General features: G+C 37.4%; 1 protein-coding gene and 1 pseudogene across 1 annotated transcript in view; one reads left to right on the top strand and one right to left on the bottom strand.

Moving 5' to 3' along the window:
- Positions 1–511: 511 nt before the first annotated feature.
- On the bottom strand, positions 512–2,757 carry LOC107602608 (E3 ubiquitin/ISG15 ligase TRIM25-like; annotated as a pseudogene).
- A 19-nt stretch (positions 2,758–2,776) lies between these two features.
- The window catches only part of LOC107602648 (unconventional myosin-X-like), a 40,686-nt gene continuing 21,323 nt past the window's right edge, over positions 2,777–22,139 (top strand). Inside the window, exons 1-8 of the mRNA XM_016295210.1 lie at positions 2,777–3,204; positions 11,196–11,294; positions 14,113–14,271; positions 19,244–19,431; positions 21,024–21,161; positions 21,254–21,378; positions 21,507–21,520; positions 21,655–21,739. Of these exons, the coding sequence (XP_016150696.1) occupies positions 3,184–3,204; positions 11,196–11,294; positions 14,113–14,271; positions 19,244–19,431; positions 21,024–21,161; positions 21,254–21,378; positions 21,507–21,520; positions 21,655–21,739 (829 nt within the window). The 5' untranslated portion in view covers positions 2,777–3,183. The remainder of the gene's footprint in view (positions 3,205–11,195; positions 11,295–14,112; positions 14,272–19,243; positions 19,432–21,023; positions 21,162–21,253; positions 21,379–21,506; positions 21,521–21,654; positions 21,740–22,139) is intronic.

Raw genomic sequence — 22,139 nt, 5'->3', positions numbered from 1 at the left:
GACGCTGAAGATCACAGCCTATATCAGGGGTGGCGAACTCCGGGCCTGGAGAGCCGCAGCCCTGCAGAGTTCAGCTCCAACCCTAATTAAAACTCACCTGACTGTAGCTTTCTAGTAACCCTTCAGACCTTGATTAGCTTGTTCAGGTGTGTTTGATTAGGGTTGAAGCAAAACTCTGCACGGCTGCGGCTCTCTAGGACCGACGTTCGCCACCCCTGGCCTATACCGTCAGTTGCTGGTGCATGTCTTGAGCCTAGGGAAGTGAGGTATTCACCGAGACTAATGTGCCATAAGTGCTACTTTTGTGCTCATTGGTCTATAATTGTGGTTATGATTATATTTTACGCTGGACACTTATGTTCAAAATAAGACTTAGAATGAGCCAGACTTTAGGCCAGTCATTGAAAGCCTTGCTGCATGAGACTGTGTGATGCATCATTTAGTAAATTAATGATCAGTGCTTTACCTTTACCATGAATCTTTTCTATCTCCTCTCCTCTCTGCAGAAATTTTAAAGTTTTTCTCTTAGATGAGTCACAGATTTATTAATATCATCAAAAAATAGATGAGAACTGACAGTGATGCTTTGTGAGTCTGTAGATCCAGGAGCAACAGACGGAGACTGGAAACTCTACACAGACACAATAAAACACCAGCTAAAGACACAGAAACATTTGATAGAAACACGTCTGTACAACATGCTTCCTAAAGACCGCTGTCCTGTTTGTCAGATCTCTGTTACCTGGAGGAAATGGATGTGATGGTCTGTGTGTGAAAGCTGCTCCAGCTCAGTGTTTCTCCTCCTCAGATCTTCAATCTCCTGCTCCAGTTGCTTCAGTTGTTCTTCAGCCTGACTCACTGCAGCCTTTTCCTGATCTCTGATCAGCTGTGTCACCTCAGAGCGGTTTCTCTCAATGGAGCGGATCAGCTCAGTAAAGATCCTCTCACTGTCCTCCACTGCTGTCTGTGCAGAGCGCTCTTAGGACACACAGAGAGAGAAGCATCAGAATCAGTCCATTCACTCAGCTCTTACTGCTGCCTCACACAGCCTGTTCTCCACAGTGAGCTTCAGAGGGACTGAAAGAGCTCCAGCACTGGCTCCTCGCTGACTGACTGGAGGAGAGTCCTAACTGAGTCTGAAACAGCTCTTCAGCAGCCAGCAGTTGTTCTTCTGCTCAAAACTCACCTTGAGGTACTCTACAGCCTTTCTCAGCTCCTCAAGCTCCTGGTTTGTTCTCTGGGTCTCCTCCAGATGTCTCTGCAGGAAAATCAAATAAGAGAAATCTGTTGTTACTGCATGCTATAAGCAATTAAATTGCCTCAAGTATGAAAGCCTCATAAGATCCTATAAGAACTGTTTTGAAAATGAACTTTGATTATATAAAGATATGTGATTATGGAGACATTATGTAGCATAACTTCTGAATTCATACCTGTTTCTCAGTCAGGTATCTGCTGCAGCTGATACAGTGTCATGGTTTTTGTGTTCATCCACCATACAAAGATAACATATACACTGCTGATCTGTACGACAGCAAATCTCCAGCAGTTTTTCAAGTTGAGGGCAGATCATCTCCTGTAGTCGTGTAGTGGCATGGCATCAGTCAATCTGTGTCGCTTTCCAGAGTGAAATTCTTCATGATGCTCAAAATGAATCTGACAGCAAGACTCCAGACACACCAGACAGGACTTGATGGCTTTGTTTTTGTTCCGAGTACAGATATCACACTCCATATCTCCAGATCCAGAGTAACACTGAGCAGGAAGAGCAGCTTGAAGTTATGTCTTCTCCACAACTTCATCCAGCATGGTGTTTTTACCTAAACCAGGTTTTGGAGTGAAGGTCTGTCTGCACTGAGGGCAGTTGTAGACTCTCTTCTGATCATCCTGATCCCAGCAGCCTGTAATACAGCTCATGCAGTAACTGTGTCCAGAGAATGGTCACTGGATCCTTCAGTAGATCCAGACAAATTGAACAGCTGAACTCATCCTGAGCCAAAGAAATACTAGTTCCTGCAATTGTACTACGTGCACTCACAGATAGAGAGACATCTAACTGCTTGAGCTTAGTTTCGATTTCTCTAAACCTACATTTTCTGGTTCTGACCGTTTTTATACAGTCTATGGTGCTGACACGTATGCGAATGTGCTAGTCATATAATAAACACTAGATGGCAGTTTAATACAGAAAGTCACCACACCAGTTTATGAGATAGATAGCTAGATAGCTAGATAGATATTTAAGCCTACGTCTTTCTTTATTCTGCAAATAAAATATTTTTTTTAATTTATAAATGATTTTTTTCTCCATACAATGGAAGCCAACGGGCAACGGTTTGGTTGCTGTAACATCTTCAAAATATCGTTTGAGTTTTAAGATTTTGAATGATATAAGGGTGACTAAATGATGCCCAAATTTCAATTTTTAGCTAAACTATACCTTGAAGTTACACAAGAACACATAAAATAACCCAACAAGTGTGGGTTCTCAATTACTTTATATTAGCTGAGCCGGGTTTGTACGTTGTTTTAATTTAGTTTTTCATTTTTTTATTGTTATTTGATAAGCTATTAAAGCATTTTTACATGTACGTTTATCAACCTTAAATTCTAAACCTACCGTGAGTCCCGTTTCACTTTGGTGTTACAAGTAGTGAGTGAATCAACACAAATAATCTTGTGTTTAACAGCGCGCCCTCACCACGGGAACAGCAGGAGGAGCGCGCGAGGTTACGGATCTCTTGGAAGTTTTGCCATTCAAACCGCGCCGGGGGCGGAGTCAACAGACCGCGAGCCGACTCAGCGGAGTCTGCAAACTTGGCAGGAGACGAAGCCCTCGCTGTTTACCGAGGCGCGTGTCACGCCGGCATACAAAGTGACCTCGCGCCGAGTCTTTATATCCCGTCACGGTGCGCCTCGCGAGTCCCGGTGTCACTGCGCTCGGGGAAGATTCAACTTTTTCCTGCTCTCGTGACTGGCAGCGGGACGTAGGACAGTTTCCAACATCTGTATGTTCTGAAACAAAGACGCGTCTCTGCGAGAGAGAAGCAAACTGGCTTCAGTGGTCGAGATCAGTGAGATGCAGTGAAGGGCTGCATGACACTTTTCACTCTGTTGTGTTACACTTATGGTTGGGCTTGTTGACTTCTATGAAGACCTCAGAGACTCATAATTATAAGGACAATGGATAACTTTTTCACCGAGGTAAGTTGGGTATGAAAATACTATTTTCATGTTGATATAACAAGGATGTTTCTGCTGTTTCTATAACAGAATACAAAATATATGATAGATATAATACTAAATCGCCTGTATATTTCTATATTTTGTAATATTTCTCTGTATTGGTATATTTATGCGCTTAAGTTGCTTAATGTCAGTGTAGTTTGTTTAGTGTTCAGGACTGTAAGCGTGTGTGACTCCCTCACATCTCTCACTGGCCCGGTTCTGAACGGTTTGGGTCGTTCCCAGTGGAGCTCACAGACATTTCCTCACCTTTATTCTCGTTTCCTCCTCTACATCCTGTAGCTATTATTAGAAGTGTACACTGTACACTTGCTGAATTAATAAGTAGTGTTTCATTAGTGTCAACAAACAAAAAAGTATGGCATTTATTAGAGGATAATAATAAATTATTATAGGAGGAACGCTATAATAATTGAATGAATGATGGGGGTTGAGGAGAGACCCCCCCACACACACACACATGATTGTAAAGCGCTTTGGGTGTACAACAATACACAATAAAGCGCTATATAAATGCATCATTCATTCATTCATTCATTCATAATAATAATTATATAATATAATAATAATCAGTGTTGGGTGTAATACATTACGTATTACTTATTATATAAATAAATTAATATTATTTTCCCTTGAAAAGTAAAGTAAGGGACTACTTTTAAATTTTCTGTAATTTAATTACAGTTATTTCTGATGCTGTATAGACTAGAACAATTCTATATAAAACAGTAGTGCATTTAACATCAAAATGTAACATCTAAATTATGTTAAAATTTATGTTTTTAATGTAAACTTTTTACTTTAAATACTTTGGTCAGTTTACAAACAATTTGTGCAATTTTATGTTATTTATTTTATAAGAAAAAAGAGAACAGTTTCATGTATATTCTTGTATTGTTCAATTGGATGACGGGGATATGGAATTTAAAAAGTAATTAGTAATAAGTAATGCAGTGCTTTTTAGAGAGAGTAATTAGTACACTAATCTAATCACGTTGTTGAAGATCTAATTAGTAGCTAGGTATAGTAGCTTTTTAAGAGTAACTTTCCCAACACTGATAATATATCTTTTTAAATGTTATGATAGTGGTGTAAATTACATGAAGAAATAAATAGACATTTAAATACATGTTTTAAATTAATTTTAAAACTACATTAGAAGATTTTAAATCGTCATGTTTAAAATAATACCTATTATACATTAAAACTTTTAAATAGAAGTTAATTTTATGAAAATAAAATAAAGCAAATCCATGAGTGTTGCCAAAAGGTGATTTTGTGTAATGCTTGTCAGGACTGATGTTGATGGAAATGAGACAATTGTATTATTCATCCCTTGTGACTTTATTGTGAAATGAGTGCGAGATGATCAGTAGCACGAGCTGCTCCCTTGAGACAGCGCTACATGAGTCACAAGTGAAGATTTCTAATGTTGGCTTGAGGTGGATCATTAGTCCTCAGGATTGCGCTTTTCACCTGTGAAGGCGTGACCCTAATGAAATAAATCATCTTAATAAAACATACTAACCTGCACCGGCTCAGAAACAGAATTTATAATTAGAGTTTCAGATAGTTAGAGAGGGGAAGCAGAAAAAGCAGTGGGCTCTAACTGCACCAACTTTACACAGTAGTGTCAAATATCTGCCTGCTGCTGCGTATCTAGCCTGCGAATCGGTTCTGGACAAAAGGAGCAGTCTTTAAAAAGAGAGAGCTGTGTGTGTGGAAACAGATTCAGCCGAAACATGCGTGCGGAATGTGGGGAAGAGTTGAGCTCGTGAATGCCTGTCTCACACATGACTCTTCTACATGACTGACCTCAACGAGGGAGAGACAGTGTGATTCCTGTCTCACACACTGCTCTTCTGCATGTCTAACCTCACAGAGAGAGAGTCCACATACAAATCAGACATTTTCTCCAGCGGTTTGTGTTTTGGCTTAGCATGAACACACATGCACACATTTCTGTTTGCAGTTATGGTCGTGGGCCTGCATGTGCGTTTTAATTTAGGTGTGTTTGTATATGGATGTGTTTGCACAGCAGCGGCATCGCTGAGGCTATTGCCTCCCTGCAGTCACTATAGGCGGAGGTTATTCAAAGGTAAAGCTCTTTTTTTCCCCTGTGAACTGGCCAATCAGAGTTGCTGGTACTGTTTGACAGTTGTGTTTTAGTGCAGAGGAGTGTCATTCTGGGAAAACAAACAATCCAGGTTATTCTTTTTTTCCTGAAACAAAAGTCCTATAGAGGATTAGAGATGTGTTGGGTGCAATCGTGAGGTCTCATGCACTAAGAATTAGATTATAACTCTGTCATATTTTTTCCTGGTAAATTGTTGTTAATATTTAAGCAGACACACAGAGGTTTTGGTTTGCTGAAATCAAATTGAACACCATAATGAAACACACAATGGGGTGGAGCTTATTTAGCACCTGGAGTACAACAGCTATTAGACTCTATACACATATTTACATAGGAAGTACCACAGACGTCTGTTTTAATTTTTTTATATATATATATATATATATATATATATATAGTTAAAGTTTGAGAGTTATATGTATTTTTAATTAAATGTATAAGCTTTTTAATCCTTGAGGATGTTCACTGATGTTTTTTCACGTTTAACTAACTTGAGGAGAACTAACAATTTTGTCTTCAAAATGTAGAACAGTAAACCTCACACACATTCGGTCATGTACCCCCTTGGGTTTCTTCATCTGCTTGGTGTCAGGTAATCCTTCTTCTTACACACACACACACACACACACATACATTCAATCTTGTGAGTAGCTTAATGATTACACAGCGCAGTGATTCAAAGCTGCCTTTTACAAGAAACTCCGAACAGTAAAACCCCTTATGCTGATAAAGAGAAATCCGTTAGTGGATTTTGTATTTGTCAGTTTGTTCTTAAACTGTTTGTGTGTTCCATGTTTATGTTAGAAATAGTTCACCAAAAAATGACAATCATTTACTCACCCTCTTGTTTCCAAGCTCTATTACACTCTAAAAAATGCTGGGTTAAAAACAACCCAGTGCTGGGTAAAATAGGGACAAACCCAGCAATTGGGTTGTTTTGACCCAGCAGTTGGGTTACTACCCAGAAGGTTGGATTATACATTTAACCCAACCACTGGGTCAAAACAGCCAAATTGCTGGGTTTGTCCCTATTTTACCCAGCACTGGGTTGTATTTAACCCAGCATTTTTAAGAGTGTACTGTCTTTGTTCCTTGAAACACAAAAGGTTTTCAAATTAAGTCCTGAATGAATGGGGACCGAACTTTCAAGATTCAAAAAGAAAGCAAAAGTGCCAATAAAATTGCTCCATATAACTTATGTGATATTCCAAGTCTTCCGAAGTCTGAAAAAATGAAATAGTTTTTTACTGATAATCTTCTCCAGTGAGCTTTTTTGACTGTATCAAGTCAAAAAAATATAATGCACATCTTCTCGACAAGACAAATAGACTGTCAGACATTTTGAATCTTGAAAACTTCAGTTCCCTATTTATTGTAACTGCGTGGAAAGCATTGACCAGGTCATTCTCCAAAATGTCCCCTTTTTGTGGTCTATGGAAGAAATAGTCATACAAGTTAGAATGAGGATGAGTACATGATGACAGAATTTTCTTTTTATGCGAACTATTCATTGAGTCATGTCAATTAACACGCAAAACCTGAATGCTTAATTAGTCTGTTTGTTCCTGAATGACTAAATCATTATAATTACCAAACAAAGAGGAAGAAAACAAGAGGACTTCCTTTTATGATTCATAACAATTGCAATCTATGAGACTTCTACACTAGGACCAGTTGCAAAGAACATCCACATACACACGCATACATGCACGAAGGTGGTCTTTGTCTTTGTTCTGTGTGAGTTTATACAGCTCTCTCTCCTTCGTTCACTCTTGTCGTGAAGTATAAACACACATTTTTCACTGTAGGACAGAGAGAGAGAAAATTAGAGTGCTTTGGAAAAGTAGGTCAGGCGGCAATGTAGTGTATATGGGGGGTTGCGTAGTAAAATAAGTTTGGTTATAAGTTTAGGAGACCGAACTGAGTCTGAACACCAAGCCCAGCATGTGAGAGAGCCGAAGTTTGGGTCTTTGGGTTCGAAGTATGCAGGAATGTCCTTCATCACTGGCCTGCCTTCCTGTTGACCCAAACGATATCTGATCCCTCACTTCCTGCAGCCAAATGAGAGAAAGAAAGGGGGACAGAGAAAGAGCAATGGAGAAGTGTGTTTGTGTGTGTGTGTGTGGTAAGCTCTAAACATGCTTGGTAAGCAGCAGTGAGATTACAGAGTAACTCTGGTCTGTTTCATCCTTTACTCCGCCCAGTCTGACCGCCCTCCAAAACTCTAATATTATTTTAAGAGTTTAGATACACAATGCAAGTACACACTCAGACATGTATGCACACAGTGCACTTTTTAACTTCAAAGTGAGGTTTTTCTTTCATCAGAACATGAAACAAAATTATAAAGAGTCAGTGATGTTTGATTTGAGAGCCTTTGTGCATCAGTTTTGTGCATGCGATGTTTTAGTTGGATTCTTGCTTAAATCGTTTAAATCTGTGATTCCCTTGAGCCATCTGTTTTAGCACAGGAAGTGAATATTGGCCAGAAAACCTGGCAGACATGTACAGTACCATTCAAAAAGTTTGGGATCATAATTTTATTTTTTTGGAAGAAAGTAATACTTTTTTACAGCAAGAATGCATTACATTGATCAAAAGTGAACATAAAGACTTTCTACTCAAAGAATCTTGAAAAAAAAAAATCTGTTTGCACAAAAAAATTAAAAAGCAGCACAACTGCTTTCAACATTGATAATAAATGTTTCTTGAGAAGCAAGTCAGCATATTTCTGAAGGATTTTGTAACACAAAAGAGTAATTGCTTCTGAAAATTCAGCTTTGCGATTTACAGAAATAAATAAGATTTTAAAATATATTAAAATAGAAAACATTTATTTTAAATTGTAAAAACATTAAAAAAAAATCTGATCCCAAGCTTTTGAATATGTACATACATAGACTTTCTTTCTTTTTTTTTTCTCTCACTCTTTCTCTGCTTTTCTCTCTTATCAAGCTACAGTCTATTTTTTGTGTAGTCATATAACAAAATGAGTATTGAATATTTTAAGGATTTTTTATTTTTTTTAGATCTGTTGGTCTAACTTTGCAAAAACTGGACTGGCCATTTTCCAGTTGGACTGAAGCATTTGCATGAAATGTTATTGCTGAAAATAAACTTTTAAAGTGCTTGCAAAAGGTACATTTGGAAATCAGTGTGAATATCTAAGCAATAGTTTTGACTAGAGAGAGATAATTATGAATTAAATATGTTTAGAGTATTTTAAACGGTAACGTGTGAGCATGTGTGTTGCGGTCATAAACTTGTTGAGCGGTTGTAATCTTATAATGTTTGGAGATAAACACAAGACATGGTCAAAGCTGCTTAACTCGAAATATGCTTCTGTCAAGGAAACACACACACACACACACACACACACACAAGTTCAATGCCTCAACCACCAGATGGATTCCCGGATGTCCCCAAAGATGTAACATTAATTTCTTAATGTTATTTAGAGAGATGCAACACACATTAACACAGTCAAATGTTGGGAAACCGTATCACAGTGCATCCTGGTTTACTGCAGAGATGGTGAATTGGATTAGAAGCCCAGAATTCCTGAGATAAACTTGGTTTAGGGAGGAAAACAGCTTCCTGTTTGTGTGAGTTAGAGATGCGCTAAATTGATGGGGCTGACTCTGAGTTTTGAGGCTTTAAATTCATTTGAATCTAGAGTCAATCCAGTACAGAGTTCATTTCTTTTTAGACCGTAAACACTGACTGTTAATAAGCAAAACACTTCATGCGAAATTATCTGTACTGCATGCAAGCAGTGTCATGCTGCTTGCCAGAAACAATCAGTCATCTTTAAAAGTCGGATTCCTTTTAAATGAACACAATGTGTAATATAATGGTCCCATTGATAAAATAATCTCCCATTTTTTCTTGCTCTATTTTTCTGTTGTCTTTCTCAGTTTGTGTCTATTTGCTTTTTAAAGCTACCAACATTAGCAAACCAGTGGCAGGTTAGCAGAAGGTCTGCATGTGCTTAGGCTGTTAGAAACCATGAAGATGTGCATGTGACAGTAATCAGAGAGAAAATTACTGAAATTGTCCATTTCCTCTACAGACTTTTGTCTTTGTCTTACCAAAGCAAAGTTTTTCTGTGGTTACTGTGGTCTTTTAGGTCAGAGTAAATTGTGGATTTTTATTATTTTTATTAGAATAATCTTTAAATTTGGCTGCAGCTAACTACTAATTTAACTGCTAAATCTGTTGATTATTTTTATCAGTTAAAAATGCTGATTTTATTTCCAGTGTTGCATTGAAATAATTCCACATCTTGCCAAGTGCTGTATGTCAAATAATATGTGAATTGAAGACCATAAAAAAGAATAATAAAAAAAAAAAGAGTTCCCAAACTCATGCTATTAGTCATTGTTGCTCAAACAAACAGTATTGTTTTGACACCCTTTCCAGTGAAATCAATCTAAGAATGGTTTAGCTACTTGTAGTTGTTTCTGCATATTATGCTGGGTTAGGAGAAAGTGTTCATCTGTGTGTGTCCTGCTGCACAGCTGTTCTGTTGCAGTTTAGTCTGATCATTCAGCAGTTCTGTGTTTGTGTGTGTGTTTCCGTTCTTCTAAGCTATAAAGGACTGTTGAGTTTATGCCACTGCATTAGTAAGTGTTGAGAGAGAGAATGACAGGTTGTCAATTAATTGAATTGAATAAGATGTAACAATCATAATTACTGTTCTTAAGTGTGATTCACAAGGCTTTCAGTGATTTTTCAAATTCCACAGTCTGAATTTAAAACATGCATGTTAAAAGTTGCTGTTTGTACTGTGGTCAAACATAATCACTTTGTTGTGTTCATGTTGTATTTGATTTATAGTTTCGGTCTGATGTTTTCCATGTGGAAAAATGAGTGGCAAATTCTACATTTAGTACATTTGAACTAGTATATACAACTACAATATCCATAATGGAGTGTGGCAATGGACTGAACACAATGCTGCAGTGTTTGATGCAGTGCTGATAGTATGTGTGTGTGCATGTAAGTGGGAAATGGGGTTAAAGTTAAACTGTATCTGCTTCAATGGGGCCTCACAGCCAGTCATGCCTGTTCAGATCACCATGTGTTTCTTCCATCAGCATGTACGCTTAATATAGTGTGTGTGTGTGTGTGTGTGTGTGTGTGTGTGTGTGGCATATGAGAGAGAAGGAGGAATTTGCTCTAATGAGGTACAGGTATTGGTAATTATACCTTTTTTTGACCTAGTGAGGAGAGCCTTCCAGAAAAAGATATTGCTGGGTTGATCTTTCATTTTTGGGAGACTTAAAGAAGTTCTTACCTTCATTTAAGTTTCAACTTTGTCTTCCTTAGGAGAAATGGACAGGTGCTCTAAAATGTGAGACAAAGTAAAAAGTTTAAAGCTGCAAAATTCATGTAGATAGCATAGCTCAGATCGTTTGGTCTTGGAAGAACTGATGAGAAATAGGAGTTTATATTGAAATCTCTTAAATTTGATTGCAAACTTTGGTACCTAAGCAAACAAGAGCGTGAGACTTTGAGATAAAATGTATTCTGAAACTCTAGGAGACTCATGTGAGACTACAATCTAGAATTACAAATACCAAGATGTCAAGACTTAGAATTACAATACCACATAGTTTTAACACAACAGTTGTTTGTATTTTATTGTCGCTGCTAATTGTTAGTGATTTTTCTGTACCACAGGATGTTCTCAAACGTAGTTTATAATTTCATTTCAAAATGACATCTAACATGTAGTTTTGCAAACAGTTGTTTGTGTTTCTTCTATTGTTCAGTTCAGTATGTTGCTAACCAGCTTTGTGTTTGACAGGGTTGTCGTGTGTGGCTCTTGGTAGAGGATCATTATGTCCCCAGTACCGTGGACTCGTGCTCTGGTGGAGTGGTGGTCTTTAACACTGACTATGGACAGGTAAGTGGGGGTGGTGGTGTATGCATTACACAGGAACAGTGGCTTAACATCTGCTCTGTGCACCTCTGATCAAAACGCACTGCTGAACAGGTGTTGTGCTCTCATTTTACACAAACACACACTTCTCTGTGTACCCGGCTGTCGTCATGGAGCCAGGCACCATGTACACAGAGATGACCAGAAACTCCGTTAAGCCTGTTTCTCAACTGAGCACTATGTGTTTGTGTTTTAATGTGTGTTTCTTGAGTCTGTTTCTCATCTTCTCGCATGTATATTCAAACACACACAACTTGCTTGTGTCTCTGGCTTCTGTTTTTGGCCTACAGTACAATCAGCGGACCGTCTGTTACCTCCGAGATGGGATCAGGATCTGTATAGTTTATTAAAGCAATAAACACCTTCTGTTTAGCCTGTGTATTTTAGTGTTTTTAAGCGTTGGTTTTAGATGTATTGTGTAAAGAAATAAAATAAATGCACGTTAAATATTAAATATACAGCTAAAAATGCTTAAACCAGTCTGAGCCCTATCGCGGACGGAATCGTGGAATCCAGTCATTAAAATGGATTTACTGTATAACACAGAATGTCACGGAATTTGACAAATTTTGGATGAATAAATCAAAAGTAGGTCAGAACACTTACATCAAAATGCGATATGGATGAGTGTCTGTCAATATTAAGCTGCAAAAATGTTATTTAAATGTGAATCCTGCGTGTCTCTGTGTGAATGAATGGCGCAGATGCACGGTTTTGTTTACTACACACATACTGAAGCACGCATGACGCTCGCAGTGTTTTTAGACTCTGCTGCCTCAATATATGAGTACATGAACATAATCTCTAGAACTGCTCTGAGAGTCACTTCATGAGCATTTTAACCATTTCTTCTGAGAAAAACTGGTCATACACTCTTAAAAATAAAGGTGCTTCAAAAGGTTCTTCAAGCGATGCCATAGAAGAACCCTTTTTGGTTCCACAAAGAACCATTTAGTCAAAGGTTCTTTAAAGAACCATCTCTTTCTTATCTTTTTATAATCTGAAGAACCTTCTTTCGCCACAAAGAACCTTTTGTGAAACAGAAAGGTTCTTCAGATGTTAAAGGTACTTTATGGAACCATTTAGACAAAAAGGTTCTTCTGTGGCATCGTGAAGCACCTTTATTTTTAAGAGTGTACCATATGCAAACAGAAACTAAAGGTCTTCACAGCAACCTGTCAAAATAAACGTTTGGTTTAAATTGAAGAAACCATGACAGAAATATATTACTTGTAATGGTAGTACTACTACTAATAAAAATTATTATTAAAACTTTATTTTAAGGAATATTTAGCAGAAAAATTATTTACCAGGATTTATTTACCAGAAAAATGTAAATAATAAAAAAAAAAAAAAATGTAATTCATAGGGCCCTTAAAAATATTTCAATTAATTAGACATGCTTTTTGATTTTTTTTTCTTCGATTATTTAACTATTAAAACAGATTCTATAAAAATTAAAATGGAAAAAAATGGAATCCAGAAAAATTTAAATGCAAAAAACGGAATTTGGGAAAAAATCTTTTCGGGCTTTTTCAATAATCTCCCAGTCTGAACAAACGGATGCTCGGCTGGTTTAGCTTGTCAGCAAGCTGGTCTTCCAGGTCTGACCTGTTGAAGGGAGTCTAAAACCAGCAAACAGACTAGCCTGAACAGGCTAGGTGACCAGCTGAGACCAACAAACCATTTTAAGCTGGTTTAAGCAATTTTTTTCAGCAGGGAATTTGAAGAGAGAAGCTATGATATGAGAGTCTTGAAACTAGTAAAGCTATGTATTAAATTGGTTGCCTGGGATAGCATAAATATATAGTTTCAGAGGTCTTTGTACAAAAAATTCTGCCAATGTGCATTAAAGGGGTCCTATTATGCTCTTTTATGAAGTCTTGATTTTGTTTTGGGGGTGTACTAGAACAGGCTCTCATACTAGGTTGTTCGAAAAACACATTATTTTTCACATATTTTACATTATTACAACACCTCTCTTCCCCAGTCTGGCATGAACGGCTCGAATAGTTCCTGTATCAAATGAAGGCCCGCCTTCTGAAATATGAAATGTGCTGTGATTGGTTAGCTGGGCCTATGTGTGTTGTGATTGGCTCCACTCGGCGCCTGGTCGGGAAATGTCATGCTCCTTACCATAGCCACCTGAAAGCTTCAGTGTAAATATTGCGTCAAAATCAAATCAATTTGAGCGCGATTTAAACCCGGATGATTGTAACCACTCTAAGTTCGTCTGTCTTGAGAAAGCTACCGTGTCTCCGACATAGTGATAACATCATTGCCTTCTCTAGTGCAGCTCAACCAGATCTCGTCCCATTCGTCGATATTTGTGATATCACAAATCCCGGAAAATATGCATTGTAGTCCAAACGAGTCGTTCGTTGTAGTTTTTGAAAAGTGCTTTCTGTTAAATAAAATATCTCCTTTTGAAGTGGACTTTGAGCTTTGTAACTTTGCAGATCTTTTTTATGCTCAATCAGCAACATTACAGACTAACTAAAGTTGAAAAAGTGAAAAAGCATTTTTAATAGAGAATTCAGTTTGTGCCTTTATGAATGTATGCAATGCATACATCGGCTATTTTACGATGTCTTTAAATGTGGGTCATCTAATCAGATTATAGAGTGGTAACACATAATAATAATAATAATAATAATAACCTTTAAATATTGTTCTTTTTTTTATTCTCTTGTGATCATTACACAAATGAAAACAAAACAAATACTGAGAACAAAAGATAAACACACTGTTAATATGTGTTGCAAATGTGTGTTTTGTTCAGGTGTACACTTACAAACAGAATGCTGTGAGCAGGCAGAGGGTTTGCCCAATGCACAACAGCAGTATCAATGGGGTCGAGGACATGGCAACCCTACAGGACCTACATGACGGGGCCATTCTACACAACCTGCAGCTCCGCTACACACAGAAGAGTGTATATGTGAGCAAACACACAGCAAAATCACCCACACACACTCAATATAGCATTGTTTGTTATTCATTAAGCGTGCATTTTTACAAATGAGTGTGTGTGTACGAGTGTGTGAATGTTTCAGCTGTGGTGAAAGACGCAGTTGTCAAGGATACAGGGTTGTTGTGCAGGTGGCTGGATGGCTTTCTGTTCTTTAATGTGTCAAAGTAAAATATATTTGCTTAATTGCATGTCTCTCTCCCTTTCACTCTCTCTTTATACTGCCTCTTGAGCCTTTCCTCACAACAGTGTACTGTGTTCTCCTTTGGGGCTGGTTCAACTGTGTTAGGTGTGTGTGTGTGTGTGTGTGTGTGTGTGTGTGTGTGTGTGTGTGTACTGTCGGGATGTGATCTATGCCAAAAGCAGTTAGTCCAGTTCCAGATTTCCAGACTGACTCTAAGGAACAGTGTTAACATGCTACTGCTGACTCTCAGAATAACATCACCACTCTGAAGTTTTTATTTCCAAGCATCTGCATCAAGTCCAATTAATACATAGTGATTGTTTGTGTGTGCATTTAGGGGGATTTAACACCTGTCTGGTTAACATCCGTTTTCACTGTTCTGTAGTTGAATTTAAAGGGATAGTTCACCCAAAAAATTGTCATCAGTTTCTTGCCCTCTCATAATTTCAAACTTGTTTGACTTTCTTTCTTCTGTGGATCAAAAATTAATAAACATCCTGAATATTGAATATCCTGGTCACTTTTCAATATAATGAATTGAATATGGTCTGGGGCAGTCATGCTTCAAAAAGGACACAAATGCTCCATAAAAGTATCGTAAAATAATGCAGAACTAGATCAACGATTCATTGAAAACATCTGATTCAAAAGAATACTTTGTTCACAAATCAAACATGACTGGTTCTCTCATGAATGTGCCAAGAAGAGCTAGAGCGGATTTCAGGACTTTCAGTGAAAGATTACTTTCAATCTGTTCCCCACACAGCAGTATCGTATGACTTCATGCGACTTTATAGCACACAAGACTATTTTTATAATACTTTTATGGTTCTTATTTGTCATTAAGTATTATAAAGTGATAGAGCAGTCATTCCAGGAGGTAACTCGCCTCTCTCTCTCACACACACACACACACTTTCTCTTTGTCTGTTTGTCTGTCACGTAATCACATGCCATGTGATTGGATCGGTTTGAGTGTGAAATAACCAGTCACCTAGAGTGGGTGTGGTCTGCAGGTATCACAATAACATCAGAGTTACTCACTTATCATGAGAAAATACACACCTCCTGTTTCGACATGACTGAAACCTTTTCCCACACATTATGGGTTGAGAAAAGGGCTAAAACGACTAAATGATGCCTTAATGTGAATCTCTAATGCCAAAAAGGTGTTTTAGGCTTAGGGATAGCTTAAAAATCAGACGTATATTTTATTATTCGTATTATAATACACAGTCATGTTTGTATTTATAATATATGTTGTTTTTTAAAGAAAAACTTTATCAGGTGAACATCATAAACAAAACCCAAGTTTCACGTTTTGACAGCTTGTGTGTGGTTTTATTGGTTTATGTTTTGATGCCAAAATCACATTTGAACATTTTCTTCATTGTCTGGTATTTTTGATAAACACAGTTTTATTGTACATGTTTAAATCTTTAGAAACTTCCTTTTGGTGCCACAAATAACACACTTCATCTTTAAAACGCTCTTATTGAAAATCACATAAAACCACAATTGTAAATCCACATTTGTGAATCTAATGAATTCATTGGCTAATTAGAGCAGCCGCCACAGATCTTCTAAACTGATTGGCTAATTGGTGACATATGGGAGCAATCAGAACGAATTAGGGTGTTATTTGTGTGTGGTTAGTTTTTGGTGGTCTGTATAATGTCTGCCTGTTTCTTCTTCATCTTAAATGTATATATTAAAAATTACTGCATAAAATCACAGAGGAGTTTATTTACTTAATACCAAGGCTGAGGTGATTAAACTCAGGACAAATAAACAGTAATCCTCAATGCCATTGAAAACACACAAGTTGTGATGAAAATAAAAGCATTTGGTTGAGTGTGTGTGCGTTTGGGGGTCGTCGTATGGAATGTGTGTCTAGCTGAGATCCGATTCCATAGCATTTAACACAAAGACGTTTCTCTCTCTCTCTCTCTCTCTCTCCCTCCTTCTCTGATTATAAACAGCTGTGGACTTTTTTCCCTTACATTTGGACCGAAAATACTTGGCCAGTTTCCCACATCAAACACACACATACACACACAAGGGGGCTGGTGATCCAGAAAATGTCTTTTGCATGTGAGGTTTACCTCTTTTTCATAGTATTGCTCTCTCTATTTCGTTTGCAGCCTCTCTCTTTCGCTGTAGTGTGAGTGTGTAGCAGGAAATAGTTCTGCTTCAGTTGGGCCAGATCATGTTTCAACTCTCACTCTGCACACTCAGTTTAACATTGAGAGGATGTGTGTGTGTGTGTGTGTAATGTGTCTGAGTTTATTATGCATCACTATGCATAGCTGTCACTCTCAGCTGTCTCTCTAGACAGCAATCTCATGTCTGCTTCTGTCTGTGCATGTGGAACAGCATATAAAATACGCTTTCTAAAAAGTGCATATTTTAACTGTGACTGTAGTCTGCCTTATGAATTCTTAACTATGAAGATATTAGTAGCACCGCTGGACTGAACCCAACAACATCAGAAAGATACAGATGACGTTCACCCCCAATTAAACCCCTCAGAGTGCTGTTACACACATTTGCAGACACACCCAGGGGAGGTTATGGGAAGGACATGGCTGCTGTAGACCTTCATTGCATTTCTGAGGTAGCACTTATGGAGATTAAACCCTCGCAGGGGCATCTGGGGGGTTTTACTGGGGCAGTGTGTCACACTTTGGCTGAATCCAATACTAACTTATTCTTACTATTTCTGCTGTATCTTTATATGGCTGAAATAGCATGAGTAGTGTGCTTTCCTAAATTAATCATTGTCTAAGCCTTGTTCAGGAAGTCCATAGCTATCTGCTTGACAAGGCGCACCATAACGAATACTGTTTCCGGGTCCCAAGTCTCTACTCTTTTTTTTTTATGTAAGAATAATATCTTTATAGCTAATATTATTTATTGATAGCACACATTTGTGACCCTGGACCACAAAACCAGTCTTAAGTTGCATGGGTATTTTTTTAGCAATAGCCAAAAAAACATTGTATGGGTCAAAATTATTGATATTTCTTTTATGCCAAAAATCATTAGGATATTAAGTAAAGATCATGTCCATGAAGATATTTTGTAAATTTGCTACCATAAATATATCAAACCTTAATTTTTGATTGGTAATATGCATTGCTAAGAACTTAATTTGGGCAACTTTAAAGGCGATTTTCTCAGTATTTAGATTTTTTTTTTGCACTCTCAGATTCCAGATTTTCAAATAGTTGTATCTCGGCCAAATATTGTCGTATCCTAACAAACCATACATCAATGGAATGCTTATTTATTCAGCTTTCAGATAATGTATAAATCTCAATTTCAAAAAAATGTATGACTGGTTTTGTGGTCCAGGGTCACATTTATGCTAAAAGTTTAAAAGATTCAGAAGAGATTAATCACTGAGATTTAGGGAAAGGTTACAATCATGATTTTTCAGGAATATTAAGGCACACTGTGAGTGTATGCTAGAACTGTTTGTTTTGTGCATTTGGGATCGGATCACGCAGATCAGACCAGAAGCGGTGAACTTAATGGATGTTCAAAATGGCATAAAACATGCTATTTATGACAGAAAGTAGTATTCAGTATGTATAATATGCACAGAATGTATTGTATATGATGAGTGTATCCCACAATGCTGTTACTTGATCTGATTATCGACCAAAAGATATTTTCAAAATGTAAAAAAAAAATGGATAAAAGTCAGCATAAAACGAAAATCATCATCATATTTTATTCCCTATTGTTACACATATCTAAGTTAAATGGTTTCTAGAACCAGAAAAAATGTTGACCAGGACTCTATTCAGTCACCTGGATGTTGAGACAACAGTGCACCTCAGTTTTAAAATGGGAAGGCTTTTTATTTATTTTTTTGAACAATAATGACTTTATTTTTCCTGTACTAGAGTAGAGAAGGGAATCCTGCCAGTCCATTCAGAGAAAACCGATAACACCTGTGACTCAATAAGAAGGCTTTCCCCTTCTGAGGACCACATACTGACAGCTTAATGTCTGCTTTAAAACTTCTTACTGTACTGTACCTCTGTTTCTTGCTGAATTACAGTCCGACATTAATATAACTATAAAACCTACTGTGTAAATTCATCTCTGATTTGACTAAACAAACCTCATAAACGAGACATGCAAAGTTAATTTAAACTATCATCCTTTATGGATTCTCTGGGAAAAATTCGATTTTGACAGACATTGCATTCAAAAGAGACATTAGCACAAAACGGCTAGTGATAAACTTTAATCAGTCTTTATTGTTACTTTCTTCTGTAAAACACAGAAGAAGATCATTTGAATGTTTCCATTTAATGAACGTCAGTATAGGGTCCAACACGACACTGGATCCTGTTGATTTTTATTGTATGGACAAAAAAAAACTTATTTTGTGTTCTAGAGAAGAACATTTTGAAATGAGGGTGAGCAAATACACTAAAAAATGCTGTGTTAAATATAACCCAGCACTGGGTTAAAAAGGGACAAACCCAGCTATTGGGTTGTTTTGACCCAGCGTTTGGGTTGAACGTGCCAATTTGCACTTATTTGGCATTCAAATCAAAACATCTCAACATCCAATCCAATCTATTTGCATCAGTGGTTTAAAAACAAGTTGGTCAGCAGACACCAAAACACATGTGTGCAAATGCTCAGACATGCAGAGGGTGTTTATAAAATCTGGTTATTCACTTAATGAGTTTCTATTTTCCTCTTCTGTCTCTCTTTCCATTCCTCTGTTTGCAGACATACATCGGCTCTATTTTAGCAGCAGTAAACCCTTATCAGAGACTGTCAGATCTGTATGATGCCACAGCCATAGAACGATACAGTCGACATCACCTGGGCGAAATTCCTCCTCACATCTATGCCATTGCTAATGAGTGCTACAGATCGCTGTGGAAGCGCTCCAACAACCAGTGTGTGCTCATCAGGTACGTTTCTGTATTGCGTTGAACGTATTTGTGCATTTAACTAGCCAGTGGTTTCTGCAGGCCTCATTTAAAAGTGATTTTCACAGTCTGACTATAAAGTCTTCTGCCTTGACCTTAACCCTCACCTCTGACCTCTCGCTAAGGTGTGAGGTCAAACTCATGGCTGCCTGACAGCACTCATTATACAAGCACGCAGAGGTTAAAGGTGCCAGACTGCTGTGTTTGTTCTCCACACTGCAGATCTCCCATTGGCTTTAGTGAGAGCCGACATAGAGAATACAAATTGGCAGAAAACCTGACCGCCGCGGCCAAGCCTAGACTAAGAAAAGCTCTGAGCATGTACAGACTCAGTAAACATGTGGACATTCATAGGGCTACCAAAAGAAGACAGGATTTTCTCTTACTGTGCAGAAATCGAGGTAGAAACTGAAGTGTACTTCTTAAACTCGTGCTGTGACTACACACAATTCAGGAACGCTTTCTTCTGCCATTTTTGCAAACCACAACAGAGAATTTCAATGGAAATCTAATACCTACAAACTCCCAGACCTGCAGGATGAAACCACAGCGAGCACAAACAAGCCTTGCCTTATGAAAAGGGCAAGTGGTAGGACACAAACACAAAGCTGAAAGTAACTTTGCACACGGATGAAATACTTAATAGCATAATTTTTCAATGTTACCTTTACATTTCACTAATATGGTATGTGTCCTATGACATTTCTCTAAGGCACAAATCTCTTTTTCTGTTGTTAAAACTATTAGATATATTACATAAACTAATATAAATAAAAAATTATTCTAGCATTAAAAAAGTATCTCGTTTTACGTACTTTGCAGTTGAACTGGCCAGAATAAACATTTTAAGGCCAATATAGACATAGTTTTTGCCCTTGTATAATGATTTTATGAATTAAATTTACTATTTGTTTAATGCCTTTAGTGCAAATTAAATCGCACAAATCACAGTTTTTAACTGTATTTAAACGGGTCTCAATTTTTGTCAAAACTTGACATAGAAATTAAACCGCTCATAATTTACAGTATTTTAACCAAAACTGAAAGTGTCTTAAATGCACTACTGTTCAAACGTTTGGGATTAGTAATATTTTTAATATATTTTTTAAAAAGTCTCTTATGCTCAGCATGGCTGCTTTTATTTGATAAAAATACAGTTAAAATGGTAATAATGTGAATTATTATTGCACTTTAAAAGAACTGTTTTCTAATATATTTTAAAATGGAATTTATGTATTACTGTGATGCAAAGCTGAATTTTCAGCATCATTACTCCAGTCTTTAGTGCCACATGATCCTTCATAAATTGTTCTAATATGCTGATTTAGTGCTCAGGTTTTAATGTCAGTTTAATGTCACTTTTTATCAATTGAATTGTGTCCTTGTTGAATAAAAGTAATCTTACTGACCCCAAACTTTTGAATGGTAGTGTGCATGTATTGTGCCAGTAAAGCTTCTTGTGTCTCGAAAGACTACTTGAATAAGAGCCAGAATGTAACTGCCCTCTGCTGGCAACACCAGCTCATTACAATCCTTGCAACTAATATTAATTTGTGTGTGTGTGTGTGTATCAGTGGGGAGAGTGGAGCAGGTAAAACTGAGAGCACAAAGATGATTCTGCGCTTTCTGTCTGCAATGAGTCAGCAAAGTGTGGCTCTCTCAACTGCAAAGAGAGCATCATCTCATGTAGAGGAGGCAATTGTGGAAAGCAGGTTTGTACATATATTAAATAACACAAAACAATCTATAATACACAGTGTGCTCACTCATATGCATGAATTTACCCATCTCTTTGTCTCTGTAGTCCAATAATGGAGGCATTTGGAAATGCTAAAACAGTTCATAATAACAACTCTAGTCGCTTTGGGAAATTCATCCAGCTTCATTTCAGTCAGCATGGAAACATCCAGGGAGGAAGAATCACAGACTGTATCCTCTGTTTGTGCTTTGTTTGGATGTGTCAGCTGTTAGTTCATCTCTGTAGCTTTATTTCATTGCCTGTACTGTGATGGCGCCACTTTCTGCATTTGCCTTGACTTTATATTTTCAACACACAGACCTTTTAGAAAAGGTGAGTTTCTTATATTCATGAAACTTTTGCCTGTATGATTCTCTCTCTCTCGCTCTGTGTGTGTGTGTGTGTGTGATTTATGTGGGTCACTAATCATGTCTTTGTTGGACTCTTATTGTCTGTGTTTCCCTCAGAATCGCGTTGTGCGCCAAAATCCCGGGGAACGAAATTATCACATATTCTACGCTCTGCTGGCTGGAACCAGTGCAGAACAGAGGGGTGAGTCTGGGCAGTCTAAATTTTCCACAAATTTCAGTTTGAAGCCTCTTTTTAACCCTTGTATTGAGACTGAAGACTTCTTGTCCTTCAAAAGTGCCTTATATAAGTATTACATCCTTAAGAGGGCGCTATGGATGATATTTAATCTGCAAAAACAGATGATGCAAATGAATGTAGGCTTTATTAACACCAGTGGTGTTTTAGTATCACTGAGACACTATTAACTATAAACTCTTTTATGTTGTTAGTTTTCATTTTTCATTCTATTTCAGTTTGGAATATTTTAGTACATCAAGTTGTATTTCATCAAATTGTTTAACTGAATTTTCTGAACTTGCTTCCAGTGTGCGACCTATCAGTAATCATAGTAAGCCAAGAATGTAATTCATTTTGAATCAAT

This window comes from Sinocyclocheilus grahami, unplaced genomic scaffold (genome assembly GCF_001515645.1).
Source record: "Sinocyclocheilus grahami isolate Dianchi unplaced genomic scaffold, SAMN03320097.WGS_v1.1 scaffold331.1, whole genome shotgun sequence".
Taxonomy (NCBI): Eukaryota; Metazoa; Chordata; class Actinopteri; order Cypriniformes; family Cyprinidae; genus Sinocyclocheilus; species Sinocyclocheilus grahami.
Note: the sequence above shows the minus strand (reverse complement) of the source record. Positions and strands in the feature narration are given on the sequence as shown.